The sequence below is a fragment of the Thunnus maccoyii genome, chromosome 16 (genome assembly GCF_910596095.1).
Source record: "Thunnus maccoyii chromosome 16, fThuMac1.1, whole genome shotgun sequence".
In the NCBI taxonomy this organism is placed as follows: domain Eukaryota; kingdom Metazoa; phylum Chordata; class Actinopteri; order Scombriformes; family Scombridae; genus Thunnus; species Thunnus maccoyii.
The window spans coordinates 20,781,234-20,800,349 of record NC_056548.1 but is presented as its reverse complement, the minus strand read 5'-3'; the positions used below and the strand labels follow the sequence as shown (position 1 = coordinate 20,800,349).

The 19,116-nt window shown below is 41.0% G+C and overlaps 1 protein-coding gene across 2 annotated transcripts in view; it reads right to left on the bottom strand.

Moving 5' to 3' along the window:
• Positions 1-19,116, bottom strand: part of ralgapa2 (Ral GTPase activating protein catalytic subunit alpha 2) — a 94,288-nt gene that overhangs the window by 64,333 nt on the left and 10,839 nt on the right. For both annotated transcript variants that reach the window (XM_042389012.1, XM_042389013.1), the window contains exons 2-9: positions 14,278-14,388; positions 13,844-13,893; positions 6,110-6,167; positions 3,559-3,602; positions 3,245-3,425; positions 2,908-3,023; positions 1,713-1,851; positions 662-870 (exon numbers count right to left, since the gene is read on the bottom strand). In XM_042389012.1, coding sequence (XP_042244946.1) covers positions 662-870; positions 1,713-1,851; positions 2,908-3,023; positions 3,245-3,425; positions 3,559-3,602; positions 6,110-6,167; positions 13,844-13,893; positions 14,278-14,388 — 908 coding nt within the window. The remainder of the gene's footprint in view (positions 1-661; positions 871-1,712; positions 1,852-2,907; positions 3,024-3,244; positions 3,426-3,558; positions 3,603-6,109; positions 6,168-13,843; positions 13,894-14,277; positions 14,389-19,116) is intronic.

The following is a 19,116-nucleotide window of genomic DNA, read 5'->3' as shown; positions in this document are numbered from 1 at the left end:
AAAATATCACAAACAAGAAATCTACAGTACTGTTGAAAAATCTCACTATATGTTTTTAAACACTGTTAAAATAATGATAAATGATAATCGCTGAGAGATCATGAGTCTTGTTGATTACGATTACATGATTGCAGGATGTTGTGGGCAGTGATGTTAGAACTTTGTGGTTACACTGAAAACAACAAAATGTCATTTCATTTTAGAGGCTGGCTTGTTTTTGGACTCCAAAAAATAAGGATAAAATCATATTTTTGTTAGTACATTGTATTCTACAGGTTTGCTACTCTCATTACATACAGACTTAAGAGCAGATCTTGTTTGTGATTGCACACTTCTTGTCCAACAGTATGTCTTGCTTCACATTTCAAAGCACAAAATGTGAGTGTGAATTTCACAAGTTGTTATTTATAGTACTCCAAAAGAAGTTCATGTGAAAACATGATATTTCTACACACTTGCAACCCCTGAAACACACTGTTCTGTGACTTCTCATTTATAGATACATGTGTGAGAGTATTTTTTAAAATACATTGTCCTTTGTAGTCATGCCCAGTTATCTTTATACAGATACAAGTACTGAGGGGGGTTGATACAAACAGTCTACCTCCTCCCTGGACAATGACAGAATAAGAAATCAACAGAAGGGTACTATCGCGCTCACCTGGATGAGTTTGGGAATGACCTCGGTGCCGTTCTTGGCGCTCTGCGCCGCAGCAGCACTGCTGACATACTTCTTCTCCAGGAAGAAGGTGACCAGCCAGGTGATAAAGGCCACACGGGGTGCCAGGTACTGGTCCCTGGTGCAGAAGGTGCTCTCATTGTTCCGCGTCACTGGCACATACAAGGGTTTTGGTCTGTGATGGGGGAGGTCTGATCGAGCGACACAGTAAGAAGAGTGGATGAGAGTGAAAGATGGAAAAAGACAAAAAGAAAACAGCGAGCGAGAAAGAGAGAGAGATTAAAAATCAACTCCACATATATGCCTGTGAAGCTTTAAAGTTTTTCCAGCTGAATTAAAGCCACAGGAACTGAACAAACAGATTTTTATTTGACTTTCTATTTACACCTGCTTACTTGTTAAACCTTTTGTCTTTTAGATTATATTACCATGAGTCCAATATCACGACAACACACATGAAATTCATTATTCTCTTCTTTTAAACAAAACTATTCATCAAGTTTAGGGTGACTGTAAAATACTGTTCCTAAAATAACATTGTTTAAGAGGTATTTGTGTATGTAATGATCTATAACTCAGTGGTAAATGGTAAATATATAAATAATGGCTCCACATATTAGAAAGGTTTGTGTCATGCTGAATATCTCGAAGCTTCAAAGCTGTTTCCATGTGTTGCAGTTTGTCTACTCCTTTCACTTAATACTGCCTCTGCTACTTTTCAATGACATTTTCTTTATGTTTGACCTGAAGTGCTGAAGAGAGCCTGCAGTATGAATTGTATAGAGAGTAGGCATATATATATATATCTATATATATATAGATATATATATATATACTAGTCTGCTGAATAGAAGCTTTTTACTCACACAAAAATGTAACATAAGCAAACATTACAAATTGTCAAACTGAGATTTTAACACCCAAACAGCAGCCCTTGAGTTCAAGTACAGTGTGTGTAATACTGCAGTAACAGAATAGTCACTGTGAAAAAGCTTCAGCGAGAGGTCAAATATATACTGTATGCCTATCTTACCTAATAAAGGCTTGTAGAGATTTGTGAGCTTGGTGAAGGAGGGGAATAAATGTGGAAGGTAGTACTTCTTGAACAGGCTGAAGAGAAACCTGAAGCCTGTGTCCTGGTTCTCTTTGTTCTTCCATTCTAAACTGGATGCCTGGCGGACAACACAAAAGCAGACAAGGTCAGGCTACAGGGAGAGGAGAACCTTCCAGCATCACTAAGTCAGTGACAGTTTATTGTTTGCAACACAATAGTTTGAAGGTTCCTCTAACAAACAGTAAACAGAGGGGAAATGGTTTGGGCTAGGTACACATAAATCCCCATTCAGACCAAAGATTCACGATGAGACGAAACTATTTTAGAACGTTGCAGGGAAAAGTTGAAGCTGTGTGAACTGGCCCGTCTCAGCTCGCAGTTTGTCAAGTCTCCAGTGACTGGTTTTAGAACTTAAGGCACATCACCTGTTTCAACAACCAATCAGCTCGTAGCGAAGTCAGCAGGTTAAGTCAGCAAACTGTCAGCTGATTGAAATGGCAGAGTTTTGGACGGAGGAAAGGAGAGCCTCGACCCTCATTTTTATGTTTTTTCGCTGTTCATCAATTCTAGAAATGCGACTGTAGCAAGTAACTCACTATCACTATCATCATTATGTTTTAAGACGTTACAATTTATATTCAGCTACAAAAAGAAGCCTGAAAAGCTGTCAGTTAGAACGGTAGTACAGAGAATCGTTGCTATGGAGATGATACACCGTCTCGTCTAGTCGCATTGGTATAAAGTGTCAGGTTTTGCAGACTGGTGCATTGCGAAGTAGTTGCGAGTTTCAACTCGTCTCATTGTGATTCTTTGGTCTGAACTGGGCTTTAAATTAACAGACTCCAACTTTACACACTTGACTGCTATTGTATTTGGTTTTTAATCTTACTGTTGTGCAAGACAGGGGTTACAACTAGCTGAGCAATTGCACAACTTTATGACGACAGCTACACTTTTTAGCCAAAGTATACATCGAGGTGGAAAGGGCAAAAAGGGTCATGCAAGTTTTCATCAAGACTATACCTAACCCATCTAAATACTGACAGACATTTGTCTTTCCATCTCTATAAACAAAGGATTCAAACTTGAGATTGTGTTATGATAACCATATTGTAGCCACTGCATAATCTGGCAAATAGCTGTGTAGTATCTCCTAAGCAAAAATAGTTATTACCTGGATAACCATGAACTTGAGCAGGGTTTCCAGGATGTAACACGTCTGGTCATCTGCAACCTTTTCTCCTACCACAGCCGGAACCAGGGGGGTAATCTCTTCAGGCACCACCTTGGCTGCTCACATTGACAGACACAAAGACCCGAGTTAAGTGCCATATGTGTTTATTAAAAAAAGGAAAAAAAAAAAAGTCTGATATAAGTTTAGTATCTTTTGGATGACTTCAAAGACCACCCTAATCACATTAAGCTGTAAAAACGTCTCAAAATCAATGTCACTGACTGTAAATATGCACATGTAGAAGCATGCATATTCATGTGAGTCTGCCCTGCCTCACCATCAGGGGGGTTGGAGAAGGGGTTGTAAATGATGGTGTCAAGGGTGCAGGGCCCTCTGGAGGAGGGCACAGCAGGGAATCCTGGCACCAGACAGGCAAAGATAAGGAACTGCTCCTCAGCACAGTTGTCCCTCAGGGCCTGCAGCCACAGCAGGAAGAGACGGATCCCCTCACAACGGATCTAGACAGGAGAAGATAGGGTGAGAAAAGATTAAAGAATACGAGAGGATATACAAAAGAGGCCAGAACAGAAATATGTTGGATGAGAGCTTTTTTTTCCCCCCATATCTCGTTGAAGTGAAAACAGCATTTACCTTGAATGAATTTCCAGTGTGTAGAAGCTTTTTCAGAATAGAACCTGAACAAACGCAAAAAGAAGAGCAACTGTCAAAGACAAAAGCACCCCAAATATTCAACAGACGTCCTACAGCTGATGTTCACGGACACAAAGAACAGCGTAAAGCTGATAGGGAGGGACTTGCTTGTCATCTCCACTGAGGCAAATTGACCTTGATGGGTGGTCCTGACAAACTAGTGGGGAGAGTGGCAAGGCTTCACATTTTCCTGATGAAAATTAACATCGGTTGGCAGCGACATGCATTCGTGGAGGCAATCTGGTTCCGCTGTAATCAAATGAGACATTGCTCTGATTGCTAAATACCTTGAGTGGAGGATGTCTGTGTGTGCGAGTTAGGACATACTCGTGACAGACTGCAGACAGCGTTTCTTATGAGGACATGGCGGGGCTGTGAAGCAATTTTTTGGCTTGTACTCAGTGATTTTAGGTTTAGGATTAGGGTTAAAACTTGGGTTATGTTGGGATAAACGTCAAGCTACTCGAAGATTATGTAAATCTTAATGAGGGATTTTTTTTTTTAACCGACTAATCTGACCCAGACGTATTTAAGTGGTAGCCATGAGTAGCTGGTTAAGAAAGTCTGGCAAAAGCTGATCTGTTTGCGTGTGTCTGGCGCTTGTTATTGTTATCATTATATTTTATTATTGTTCTCCTCTCATCAGAGTCATATTTCTATGTTGGACACATAACGGCAGTGATGAATAATTCCATAGAGGCTGGGCTCAGGAAAGAGGAAAGTAGGCAGAAGTAAGTATACTAGAGGATGATAAAAGGTGTGAAGATTTTCTTCAGCTTTTAATGGTCTGCTTCAAACACCTGTGACCTTGCAATCCTCATCTAAAAGAAGAGAACCACTAAAACTCATTCATGTCATTCTTGACCTACCCTACCCACCACAAGGAATTAGTCACAGGGCACAGAAATGCTTTCAGCGATGCTACTGGAAGCATGTGGTCTGGTAGAATGTGTTAATAGCTGATAAAAAAAAAAAAAAAAAAGTGGGAAAAAAAAGAAGAATTCAATTAAAACTCAAGACACGCAACAAGCACTGCATATTTTTCAAAGCAGGAGTCAGGGTCCGACACATCCGAGAGCAAGCGGTAGCAGCAAGAACAAAGCCGGTGAATGAGAGGAATATTGTTTCATGGCGGTTACATTCTAAAGCACAGATAAGTAACCATCAAACACTCAACAGATGATTTACTGCGGAGACAGACGCTCTTAGTTTCTGTTTCATTTTCCTCCTCTGCATCTCTCCTTTTCATTCATTCATTACAGTTCGACTCCATGTCTGTAGTGGACAGGTAGCTCGTGGAAGCAGACAGAAGGAGCTTGGAGTGAACACGCGCGCACACAAACAAACGCCATTATGTTCTTTCTCTCGTTGTTCCGACTTGACGTGTACGTTTCTGACGATCTCTCAGCAGAGTCTCAGTTCATGAAACAAGAGTTTATTATCAAGGTCATCCGTACTCGTTGAAATCTTATCTTGAATTCTGCTCTCTTCTCGCTATGTACTCCATACTCTCTGGCTTTACACAAAATATGGAGGAACCTACATTTAAAACAGCATGCATTTACTGATCCGATATGTGCCTTATTTTATATTTTGCATGTTTGTGTCATATATCAACATTATATAAAGGAAAACAACCAAATCTAAAGGGAACTTCACTGTTGTACGTATTATGTATACAATGAATTAATCACAGTTATTTTCATCTTTTGGTTGCCGGGCCAGTGAAAATATACAAGGTGCCTCTAAAACTCTGATCTACTGGCCAAGTGGGCCAGTGGGGGAAAAAAACGTTATGTTGGACACCGGAAGTACATAGTGACAGCATAGCATCTTGACCAGTGACACGTGAACTGATGAGCGGTAAAGGAAATTCTATATGAGTTCAGGAAAAAGGCCGAGAGGCAGCTTTAAACCTCTGATGTTTTGTTGTCCAGTGACTTAGGAAACAGTGAATTTGTCTGGGGCATCCAACCTGAGATGAGCTTTAGTATTTGGAATTACAAGCCTGAGGGGAAGGCCAATCTACAGCAATGATCTGGACCCAGACTGTTTAGCTGCCAACGGCTGACAAACAATGGTTATAATTGGGGTTATCGCTTCTTGCAAGGGTTTTCCTTTTTGTGCGGGACTGAAATCATGCCAGCATAATTCAATTACTTATTTGCATTTCAAATGAAGTGCTCATTTGCATTTCCCATTTACATTCCCTTCTAAGACTAATTATTTTCTCTTCATTATGGAAGGCTTAGACATGGTTGAGGTGACATTTTTGTCCTAAGGTTTATCTTAGAGGTTATGGAAACATAAGGAGGAAAGACACAGTATATACAGTACCAGTCAAAAGTTTGGACGCACTTTACCGTTCCCTTGAATGAGAAAGTGTGTCCAAACTTTTGACTGGTACTGTAAGTACCTGTCAGGTATAACAGAGAGACAAGGGTTAGCACTCAAGGTAGTGCCAAGTATTTCATAGAGTTACAGTACATACCTATACTGTGAAACTGCCACCGGTTGTAGATTTTCTCAGGCAGATGTTGTAGAATTTTCTGATGAAAAAAAAGCAAAAGTTATGATTAGGTTAATCAAAAAATTGGAGCCAGAAAAAAATGGCAGAATTTGACGACTTTGAGTAATAATGACAGCATTGAGGTTGCATCAGGTTAGAGTCTCTTTAATCAAGTCACTCAATAATGACCAGCTCCAGGCTTTACAATGATTGATTTGATGGTCGATCAAAAGAAGAAGGAGGAAACGACTGACTTTGTTTTGGTAAGTGCCACCGTTTGGTCAAAGCAGTATACATTTATGGAATGCAATGTTCCTGCCCTTTCCCTCCACTTGGCCTTGCATGTCTGCAGGTCCCTGTGACACAGGACAGCACTGTGAAATGTCATCACCTCACCAACAACCGCTTTACAACTCAATTAGAGTGCTCTAACCTTTCAGCAGCCTATCATTATTCTTGAATGCGGCGACAGGTTAACTGAGCCCCTCTGGAGAGATGGAAAAGAGGGCTTGGGGGATGGCAGGTGTGTGCGTGCATGCGTGCATGGCTCGTTAACAGTCAGTGCACTGTGAGCAACTGATGCCCCAATGGCTCACTACTCATCAAATCCTAATCACTGACCCAATAAGACTTCATGATTGTAATGTAGAGGTCAAGCCTGCTCTTTGCTGCTATACGTATGCAGCTCTGACCCATTCAACCAGACAACCGACTCTGGCCGGCATGATAAAAAGCTCATCTGCCCTGGAGAATCAGAAAAGAGAAGGATACAGAGCATGAAAAAACTGTTTTAGTCCTCTCTGGCCAAAAAGTGTCATGTAGCATCCGAGTGAGAAGAAAAAAAGACTAAAAGAATGATGACAGAGTGTGAGAGAAAACTGTAAAGACTGTAGAGCATCGTTTTGTGGCATGGGAGAAGAGAGAAACTACTAAATAAATGTTTAGTTTTTAAATAATATACCTAACAATATTTCATATTCCTTTTGTTTGAGTTTTTACATAATAAAATGTACACATTAGTTTGCTTGTTTCTTTTGTTTTAGATGACCAAATCATCATCTTCTGTTGTAAAATATCCATATACTCACAGTAAAATGCCTCTGAAAGATGGCATCAGATAACATTATGTCACTTAGTGCTTCACTGCATTATGCTATGAGCTGTGGTTGTCCAGAAGTCATCTCCTGTTTTGAGTGTCTCAGTTGTCAACAACTTCCTTCTTCCCTTGTCATGTTCCATCTTTAACTTTCCCTTCTTGTCCTCTGAGACTAAATCCCTGTCATTATCAGTGACAGCAGAGATACTGAAAGACATACATCACTTTAAAGGGGCACTGGATGATTATCTGTGCCGTTCAACTTCTCTCTTATCCACAGACATGATGATATGCGTATGCAGGCGTGTGGCTGCACCTTGCTATTGATCCCACATGGGATTATTACATCTCCGTACAGGCTCTTCGTTGGCCTCCTTCACTCCGTTTCCTTGGGGCAGCAGACACATTATGCTCGGCAGTAACACAGCGGGGTAGCCTGCTTAAGCCTTTCCCTGTGTGTGTGTGTGTGTACAGACACAATAACACCTCCTTTCTCTCTCTTACACAGCACCAGGAAGGGAGAGTGGGAATGAGATGGAGAAGCTAGCTAAGAAAGACTCCCCGTGGAGCCGGAATGGCAGCCGCAACAATGAGGAATTTACTGGCTGATACAGGGCGAATGCAGAGTCTGCCGGACTGGAGGTTGGTGGAGTTACTCTAATCTGCAGCCATACTCCAGCATAAAGATGGGGGCATTACTGTGGTACAACTACAGCCTTAACGCATTTACATGATCCGCACTTAGGTTTCCAGCTGCAGGGCCTGAACATGACACAGAATACACTTCTCCCAGAGGTGGTCCACAAGGGCTTTTTGACGGCAGTGACAGACAAGCAGGACTCTCGGAAGAAATGGAGACATTTACATATTGTTATGGTTTTTGATCCAACGCGGAGATGATTAAACCCTCTGAGGACAATGAAATCTCCTGAAGCCACAAAGCACTAAACTTCTAATATTAGGCAAACCTACTAACATGAGACGTACGAGCAGAAATCACAACAATGAAATGTCACAATAGTTATGGGCAAAACATGGAATGTCAAATACAGTAAATAGTGTAAAGAATTAAAGTGCAAATCTGCTAATAAGAAAATAATAATCATGTTTCTTCTGTGCGTTCAGCAGGATAAGTCAATGAGACCCTTGTGTTACCATCAGTTCACAGAAGGGTCTAAGCCTCATGGAAAGACTTCAGTTACACAGCTGCTTTGTTTAAAATGCTTCGTGAGGTACATCCAAACAGTGTGGACCAAACCAGGCTACTTATTTACATGCTAACCAAATTTCTTAGCTTGCCCTCACTATTTGTTGGTAAAGGCCTTGGAAAATTAAAGCTGACAATGCAAATCTTATGTAACATCTCTAATACAATGCAGCTTAAAGCCTAAATGGCTTTGAGCTCCATTGCTTTAAAGTTACTTTGGGATTATTTACCAAAATACCCTCGACTATGATCTGGATCACTGGGAGATGATTTGATTCTCTGACGCCAGTAGGTGGCAGCAGCAGAGTGCAATCAAACTCCTTCCCAGGCTTCCCAATGCCTGTTGGCTCAGCCATGAGGTTTTCCTCTTTGCTTTATGTGAAAGCTGCAGCAGGCTTGCTCTAAGTCCATCATGAAATTACTTTTATGATCAGGCATAAATTGTTTTGAGGGGAAAATGGGATCTCAACTGCATGCCAAACATTTTAAAATTAGGAATGCATCAAAAGATGACAGATCACCACTCATGCTTGTGACAAACTATTTGTAAAATGCAGTCTAGCTTTGAAGACTAAACATAAGCACAGGTGAAAGCGCAGCGTCAGACATCAAGATTTACTCGACCTGTTCCATGTGCAGGCCCCAGCTACACTCAGTAGATTTGCATTCATGCATTAACCAAAAATCCCCTGCTGGAGAACTGTCAGTCATAACTAGGACTGCATAAAGAGGAAAGAGAGAGGGAAAAATCACTTAGCTAATGGCCCTAGGTTAATTTCTCAGAAACATGTTAGGCAGCATGCAGACTTTCAGTGATTCCATGAAAGCTGTGGATCAAGAAGAATATGTGCCTATTATACCATTCAGAAAAAGGGGAAAAAAGACAGGAGAACTATTGATGGCTGTGCATGATACAGTGACACTGTGTAATTAATTACCTACTTAGTAATGACCATTTACACACACACAGCATTTAATGGTGCATTTCAGTGTGTGGCATTTAAATCAGTCACAATCAATCGTCTGTTTGCCATGAGCCATGGCAGGTGGACAATAATATGCCTCACTCCTCCTTAATTGGTCTTCATTTTTAAATGTTAAGTGCCTGACTTAAATGGGTAAATCTCTTTATGTTTAATTTTTTTCCTCTTCTTAATTCCTTTGCTTACTGTGTATGTTGAATCTGTTGTGGTTTCTGTGAGATAACTGTGTTGCCGTTTTGGCCAAGACATTGTTGAGATTTTAAGTGATTTTTCAAAAAAAAAAAAAAGGTCTTGCACTTCAAACAAAATACACCAGCTTATGCATTGCATGAGTAAGGTTAAATTCACAGTTCTTGATAAAAAGAAAAGGGCTGACTAGAATTAATAATTTACCCACATGGCAACTCAGTCAGTCAAGTCTCAAATCTAGATGATTTTGCAAAATGGATGACAAGGGGAATTCAGGATGCTGATTCAGATCCGGATGACATGCGAGAGGTCGTGGTGGGGTTATATCCTGGAGAGAAAGTCCAGGGAAGTGGATATGCACAGACTTCCCTTTGAGTTTTGATGGTCCCAGAGCTGTTCCTTAACTTGTCCCACAACCTCAGTGGCACCAGGATTGAACTGCTTTCAGACAGTGAGGGGTCATCTACAGTCACACGGGAACACAGACAGACTGGTCGTCTAAAGCAGTACCTTTCTCACCACGTACTTATATCTGCTTGCTGTGCAGCAGCAAGAGGCGACATAAGAGACAATTAGAGAATGCACCTTGAGTCCAATTCAATAGTAAACGGCTGTCAAAAGGAGATAGACCAAATGACAAAGGCATTGTTTCACACACCTGCCTAGTATTGATGTTTGTAAAACTTGCAGTGGATTTAAAGTAATCCATCAAATACAATTTGACTGCACGAACATTCGACCCCTTCAAGTCAATATCTACTTAAGGCCCCTATGGCAGCAAATACAGACTTTAATTTATGTTGATAGGTCTGTATCAGAGTTGCACACAAAACCTTTTCCTCAATCTTTACAAAGCTGCTGAAGCTCTGTCAAGTTGCACAGGGACCATGAGCAAACCAGCAGTGTTCAAGTCCTGACACAAGTTCTCAATTGGACTGAAGTCTGGACTCAGACAAGATATAAAGATGTTTGTTTTAGGCTTCAGCTTTGCATTTGGGGGCATTCTTCCAATTTGCAGTGCTTTTGTAGAATTCAACCCTCCACATTCACAAGCCTTTCAGGCTCGGTGCGTTCAAGCATTCCCATGTGTGTCTTCTGGTGTGTAGTGTTTGGCTTACACCGAATATAGCACTTAATATGATCACTAAAAAACCTCAATTTTGGTCTTATCGTACTATAAAACCTTTATCGACTTTGAGTTGCACATGTGCTTTCTGGAAAACATTAGGCAAGATGCCATGTCTTTCTCAACCGTGGTTTTCTCTTTGCTAGTCTGCCATTAATCTGCAACTGGTCCAGTACCCAGTCAATAGCTGTTGTATACACCTCAGCTGTCTGGACTGTAGCTCCTTCAGAGTTGCCATAGGCGTCCCAGTGGCCTCCCTCCATTCTCATTACGTTTTTGAGGATGGTCTGTTCTAGACAGACTGACAGAGGTGCCATGTATTTTCCATTTTCTCTGATTGACCTTATAGTGTCTTAGAGATATTCAGAATTGGATATTTTCTTATTTTATTTAATAAATATTGCTGATTTGTCTGAATGCTCCTCCTTTGTCTTCATGAGGCAGTTGCTACTAGGATATTGACTAACAAGAAGTTCCATATACAAGTGTATTTAACTTAAAAATACTTGTCACACCTTCACTGAACACAGGTCTCCAATGAACTCGTTAGGTAACTTCTAAAAACAATTAGTACTGATGACTTAAGTGTGTCGTAGAAAAATACATATATTTTCTCATTTTAGGTCAATGAGACTGAACCTATAATTTAAAAAAAGAACACAGATCTTTTTCTGTTATATTATAATGGTAAATTACGTGGTTATGGTCTGGTTTATGTGTTACAAAAAGGACACACAGGTCTACAATAGAGCAATATTAAACAAGAGGTGATGTTAAGTATGAGAGTGGACTTTCTATACTGTACATACAGCAATGTTACTGCATTCTCACAGGGATCAGGTCTCTTATCTGTCAGTTTCGGTGCAGCATCACAAGCTGTGTGGTGGATGCCTTCGTGGCAGCAGACACAAAGAGATCCTGGAAGGGGATGGCGATGGCTGCTGGTGGCGGTGGGGGTGGAGTGTTACAGCAGAGTTTAGGGGGAGGGACAAAAGATTACCCCCTCTAGATATCCATTACTCAAACCGGCTCAGCATGGGGGACCATACTCCCCCATAGCAACCCGTGAAAAAGGGGTCACATACCTCATCATGACAGCAACGTAATCCCCACATAGCCAGCTCAACGCAAACACACACTGGAGACATGTACTGTATATGTCAGCCAGATTTGAATGCAAGGAGGGACCCAGGTGATGGAAAGTGCGAGGGACCATATTCCCTATCTGCCTGGCTTAACTGTGGCTTTCCAGGGAAATTCTTACACAGAAAAAGAGGGACAGTGATGTTGAGCTGTGTTGTTCTTCTTAACCTGTCATACAGCATTAAAGTGTGTCACAAAGCACAAAGCTGCAAAATGGCTTATGTCCCAACAGCCATCCATTCATAGCTATTGTACACACAGCTCTGAGGCTTGTTGGACAAAGGCTGCCAGGGCTTATGTTTTGGTTGGTGGACTTCTGTGACTAAAACTAATGACACACGTTTACAATAAGCATTATCCTGCAAGGAGATGTTGAGATAGAAGCCGTCGTGATAGAAATGACACCAGTTTTAATACATTATAGGGTATACTTAACTGTGTTTGTGGCAGAAAAAATGATTAGGATACACAATCCACTTGCCTCGAAATATCAAATCAGTCTGTCTGTTACTGCATTCGTCATGTCACTGTGTTACATAATATAACCTCTGGAATAACATGATACATATTAGTAGTGCATGTTTGTGAGCACAAATGTATCCATTGATATCATATTCACAACCACATACAATACGACATGTCTAATCTAATACGGCGTAAAGAGAAAGTCTGCTCAGTGTAGCAGAGCTCGGGATCAAAGCAACCCTGTATCTGTCCTGTACACTCCACTCAAAGCAAGCTTATCTTCTCAGTACACGGGTAAAAGCACACGTCGTCACAGGCAGGGGCTAAAAGGGGACAAATGAGGGTTAAGCTGCTTTCAATATTAGTTCTTTTTTGAAAAGATGACTCCATAAATATGTAGAAGGCATGAATCCGGGCTTTATTTACAGGTCAGATGACTGGATGTGTGTGGACAGGCAGGGAGACTATCTTGTTGAGGAGTGGAAAGAGCTGAAGGAAAACCTAGTTAGTTAGATTTCTCTTCATTCAGACAGATGGGGTGAACCGATCTCAATGAGAACTTTATTTTGAACAATATTATATTGCTAACATCGGGTTAAGAAGGTCATAGATACAAACTCAAATAATAGAGTCTAAACTCTAAAAAAAGATTGCCAACACAGACAATCAAATAAATTGGATGTAATGCGTGCTCTGAAATGCACTACAAAGTACATGATGCATCACCCAGACAGAGCCAAAATGTACCATGATAATATAAAAATAGATTGGCTAGCAAATGAGGAATCCATAGCTAAAAGGCAGACTACAGTGGTGTCTACAGCTACTGTAACAAACTCATGAATTGGGCAGTAGGCCCAAATCCAAAGTTAAGGATCCTCTTCTATGCCTTCTTAGCTGGAATGACTTACTTTATGTTTGACATAATGCAGGGAACACTCCCAACACACTCCCAGGTGATCAGAAAAACTAGGACAAGACATACTATACAAAGAGGGACAAACAGACTGCACCTCGTTTGGATCTGCTGTCATCCTTACAGCCTTGCCCTGAGCAAATGTAACTGGAGAGCTGACTGTTTGTACTGGAAACTGGAGCTACCTTTGCAGTCAGGTGGGAAAACAAGGTAGGGGACTTTAACCTGCATGTGCAACAGAAGAGTGCTCTAAAAAACAGAGGGAGGGGCCATCAAGCCAGGACCGTGTTGCGCACACAGACACACGCCAAAAAAAGAACATACCTCCTCTGATTTGCATACACGCCTTGGTTGTAAAAACAAGAAAGGATCTGAAAGCTGAGCCTTTTTTTCCCCTTCCTGTAAAACCTCCAATTGATTTCTAGGCTATTTGAGGCAAATTCAGGAAGTAGTGAGAGTTGCAGTATAGCACCATGGAAACTATGGTCCCACCCCAGTGTTGCAGAGTTCAGTAAACAGGTTGAGGCTGTAGCAGCTATCAGTGGAGATTAGAGATGAAGACACCGGCACAGAAAAAGAAAGATGACTTACTTCAAAAATAAAGAGGATAGAGTCCAGCTCCTCCCTTTGAGATTTGTTCCCTGCAAGACAGGAAAGGTACTTGAGTTTTTAAACATATAACCAGGAGGTATACTGCATTAGTCTCATCAATAATGTATCAATAATATGGGCCGTTTTGTAAACACTTATTCAAATCAACTTGTGTTACCATGAGAGCATACTCCCAGTGGGAGAGGATCCCCCACCCGTGACAATGTTAGAAGCAGGGTAAACACACAGATACACTGGACGTAACCAGGAATTACTTTTCTATGGCCTTATACTCATTGCTCTGTAAATGTGGGGCAGAGGAAAATAAACCTTTACATACCATAGAGAGCAGGGAAAGGGTTAATTATTGAACCACCGTTGACTGTGAGTGTGCAATTTACAGAAATAAACAAACACAAAAAAGTTGCACTCACCTTTTTGTTTTAAGTTGCTTTCCAGTGTAATGAAATTTTCATAGAAGATAAAATAAATCTGCGAACAGTTGCTCTCGAAGAATGCCTTCAGTTCACTCTTGTCAATGATTTCTGTAAAAAAAGGGGAAAAAAAGGAAACACTGACAATGAAATCTTGAATGAACATTTGCTAATATTGATAGTAGCCGGTTGTCAAATGAGACTTACATCTGAATCTGGGTATTAACATTAAATACAGAGATATTGCGATATGAGAACAGAATTTGTCTAGAATCATGATATTGTGGTACAGAGTAATAAAGTAGTGTTTTTCTAATAATAAAAGCTTAATTATTAGATGATTTTCTCTCAGAAATTTCTGTTTATTATATCAACCGTTAGTCATAATCAACAGTCGTCACATTTCATTGATATATATAGTGATACTTGATTTTGTCAATATTGTTCAGCTGCACAAGGATCTATGTCAGCATGTTAATTGTATGTGTCCATATGTCAAGATTTGAGAGATACAGAAGGCTGAATAAAAGTGTCACTACAAATCTTTCACCAACCTATTTTTAGACGCCTGAATGTTCAGCAAATGTCTTTCTTTCCCAACAGTCCTTTAAGTGTCTTTCTTTAATTTAAAGCTGCTACCTGTGCTATCCGCTGTCCCTTTCATTCCAAAGAGACACTTTAATATCACTGTTGACTTTGTACTTGTTTCCCCTTTTGCAGATTACATCTGTTTTAAAACTGAGGCAAATTGCTTCACTTCCTTACCCTGCGCAACTTCCCCCCTCACCTGTAATCATCATTTGAATGATGACTGACTTTTTGGAGGTGTTGAGAAAACAACTTTACCTCTCAATTTAATAATCTCACAGTCCCTAAGTGCTGAGATTTGTAAAAGACCCCATCTCTGTTGATGCTGTGATACAGTCTAAATGACCCCCCCCCCACCAAAATTCATACCGCTTTAGGTGGAAAGAAAGGCATAATTTCAGACTACATTTTTAAATCTCATCAATTTGCCAGTGAACTTCCTGTACTTTCAACTAAAAAGCAAAAGCATGACTGAATACACACTCAGCCAACTCATACTGGTGTTCCAGCTTGCAGGACAATTCGCATTTTTCTCAAAAAGGTTCATTTAGGATGTTATTTTCTCATCTCTACCTGGATGAATTTAGGGATTATCTCATGTAGACTTTTAGGAAAGGAAAGGGATGGTCTGGATGGAGGCCAGGCTGAGGTACATTGACGGTCACACCGGCTCATGCTGCAATAGTTCCAGTAATGAGGGGAAATAAGTGGCACACAAACCGACTGGCACTGACAAAATCCCAAATTCTTCATGTAATAAAAAGCCCTATCATTTCCTGTACTTATTCAACCGTGGTATTGAGAGAGGTCTGGTCTGAATAATCAAATATAGGCCAGGAGGAGTCCTGGCACAATAACAGCAATTAAGATTCACCTTCTGTTGCGATTCTCCCTCTAACACATGGCAAACTGGAAGAGTCCCAGAAGCTGTCCAGCTCATGGGGAGTGCTGGAATTATGCAGTGTGTGACAAAGACTCAGATGACCTAACTTTGGCCTGAGATTTAAGCAAAGATAATGAAGATGCATAACGGGCAGATCGGGTCAAAAACATGACTGCCTTTAGTGCTCAGCCTTGGCATGGGGGAAAACCAGCAAGGCAGTATCTGAGGATCCCAGGTGGCACGCTGGCTCTTTGAAAATTAAGAGGTCTATAACATAACTAGGAGCTGGATACAGATGTGCTTTAAGAGCGATCGATTACATCTTAAAAGTCTACAACTCACAGGTAGCCAGTGTCTAAATCTACAATGAAAAATATAGATAGCCACTGTCTCTTGAACACATCCGATGCTCAAACTCTCTCTCTCAAATCAAGTAACACTTCATTAAATGCTCCTTGCTCCTGGCATTAAGCTAATCATGTCTGCTCAATTCACATTAAAGCACTAAGAGTAACACACATGAGCGCACACACACTCACACACACTGCAGACTTTAAGGAAACTTTAATGGTAGGAGTAATGATTGACCATGCACTGACTTAGTCCCTTTAAAACTACAGCATTTCTCTCCTCTGGCATGAGCTGCAACAGCCAACATCAGAAGTGGGGGCTGTGGGTGTAGGCAACGTCTGCTTGTCTGGGGTTAAGTAACACTACTGGTGTGGCTACTTTGTTATCAGAGTTTTGCTTGGCTGAAAAACACACAATGCATACACCGCTTACATGGTGACCAGATAACATAAACTATGCTGGTTTCTTCCCATTGTTATAGGCGCTGGACTCTTTGGGGGTTACCTCTGAGCTGGCAGCATCAGCTAACCTAACTGGCCAGGCTTCAGTATAGGTAGCTGGAATGAGAAACTGCTCTGCTGTACCAAAACAACCCTACTGGCCAAAAATCCCAAGGGATACTGTGCAGCCAGCTGACGAGAACTGATTAGAGCGTATACCTAGAAAACACCTCTCAAAGACAAAAACTGTTAGCCTACTTGATTGCTAAATGTTATTTTTAAAAATGGCAAAAATGTCACTTTAAGCAGACAAACAGAGGGTTGCTCTTTAAGTTCTAAATGTGACTATGCAATACATCTATTCTTGTTATTGAGGACCAGCAGCATGGCAAAGACCGGTACCCCAGGGTCAGGGTCCGAAAGCACTCATATTGGCCCATTGCATGGTTCATTTTTCCTCTGTTGGAGGGTTTGCTGAACGGCTGGCTGGCCTGCAAGCTCAGAAAGACAGGAAGGAGGAGAAAATGCTCAGTGAAACTACATATGGAGGGTGCTAAGGTCAGTGTAAGTGTGTGCTGTTGTTGAGAAAGCATGAGTATGTTTGTCATGTGTATCAGTGAGAGGCTGCTCTTCTCATACAACAAGTTTGAGCCAAATAACCATCGACTCGCTTCATGTTTTCACACATTCACACGAAATCCCTCAGAGAACAGACACAGATCAAATGTGTAAGGAATAGTTTTGGCCTTTGTTCTATAATAAAAGGCCAGTATTAAAGAATGTCTCTTTAAGATGTAGTGTCTAATACCCATCAAGATTACATATTTAACTAAACAATCAAGAAATGGAATTACCAAAAATAAAAAAACAGGCCTCATCAGTGCAAATGGTGTATGTGTGTGTAAGAGAGACAGAGAGGAAGTCTGTAAAATAATGATGTCACTTAATTTGAATATTGTTGGTAGCGTGAGTTGATTGGGGGTGGGGAACATTTCATATGCCGTGCTGCATGTCACAGAGGCATCAGAGCTCGTCATCCTCCTCTCTATAGCCGTCAGACTCACTGCTCTCCATCTGCTCAAATAAGCCTAACTGGTCACTGGAGCATAACGGATGGAGGGAGAGGGAGAGGGAAAAAAAAAAAGATCAGAGGATTCTTGACAGTGAGCAAGAATCTCAGGTGGACTCTAACCTTCTTGGAAAAGGGCTGACAAGACACTCAGCCTCCCGAGTAGTAACAGACCTACTGTCCAGGCTATATACAGTATGTAAGAGGTGAGCAAAGCCACTTGTTTACTCTGTGTTAATGCAGACAATACGTACTAAACGGGACAATATCATGTTAAATATTTACACAATTTTATTACACAAAATGCATAAAAGTTAACAACACTTTTTTGTCTAGTGCACTTCATGTGAGCTCAACCCCTAAAATACGATAATTACACAAGCACTGTAAGGTCCTTTGTCTCTGATTAACTTGTGGAAGCTGCACTAATGAAAAGCTGTCCAAAGGTAATGAGTGTAAACAGCTATAGCAAACCTTATAAAAGCCAGCAATGAGTGAGAACTGTGTGAACTGTTAGTTGCTATAAATTAAAGCCAGTAATGCATAAGATTTATACATGAATTGGCAGTTAGTGATGACATACTGTGCTAATAATGATCTGCAGGCTCTCTGTAATAGGTTGTGTTTTTTGTAGAGGTTTGGCTGAAAGGATGAAGGATGAAGTTGTACAAAGGTTAACAGCATTGTGAGCAGCGATACCCTTCAGTCAATGGGCTTCACTGACTTCTCAGGTAACAGCGTGCCGACAGAAAGAGATAGAACCTGTTCTCCGGGCCCTGGGAATGCAGGAGATGACACTGAGATCCTCTGAGGCCAACGAGACAACTGTGTCCTTCAGTTGACACCCCTCCGCCTGCAAAACTCTTATGTCAAAGACAGGAAAAACACTGTTGGATGAACAGCAGCTGTAGAGAGCTGTGACCACAAAGGAGCTGGCATGGTGGGAGGAAACCTTGTGGTTTTAACACTGGTGGCTGCAGCAGAATGAACCGATAGCTTGGTTCTCTTGTTTTCATAAACCCTCTGTTTGAGGAAGCAAAGTTAAGGGCCGACACTTAATGATCTTATTCACACACACACAAGCACTGGGAGTGGCGAAGAACTCATAAAATGGAGGGGTACTAAGAAAACCCAGCTGAGTTCAGTGACAGAACAAACCAGGGGTCAATTTTGTTGTAAAATCTGATAAGACTACTTCTTATTGACTGAAGCTACATACTCGGTGCTCATCAGCTGCCTAGACTACAGTAAACTGACTATCCTGCAAGGGGATAATTAAGTCAGCCTTATAGTTAACCGACCAAAAAAAATTGTATGAACAATGGTCTTGATACTACTGACTGTAATAACTTAATGATGCACAGATCTGCAATCTTCTTTGGTGGATTTAATAAACACATGTCAAACAGACCAGCATTGACAGGTTTGGGTTGGATGACACTGTTCTCCATTGTGATACGTTTCCTGTTAACTGTCAGGGAAGGGCAGATGTTCCACCCCCAAGTGAG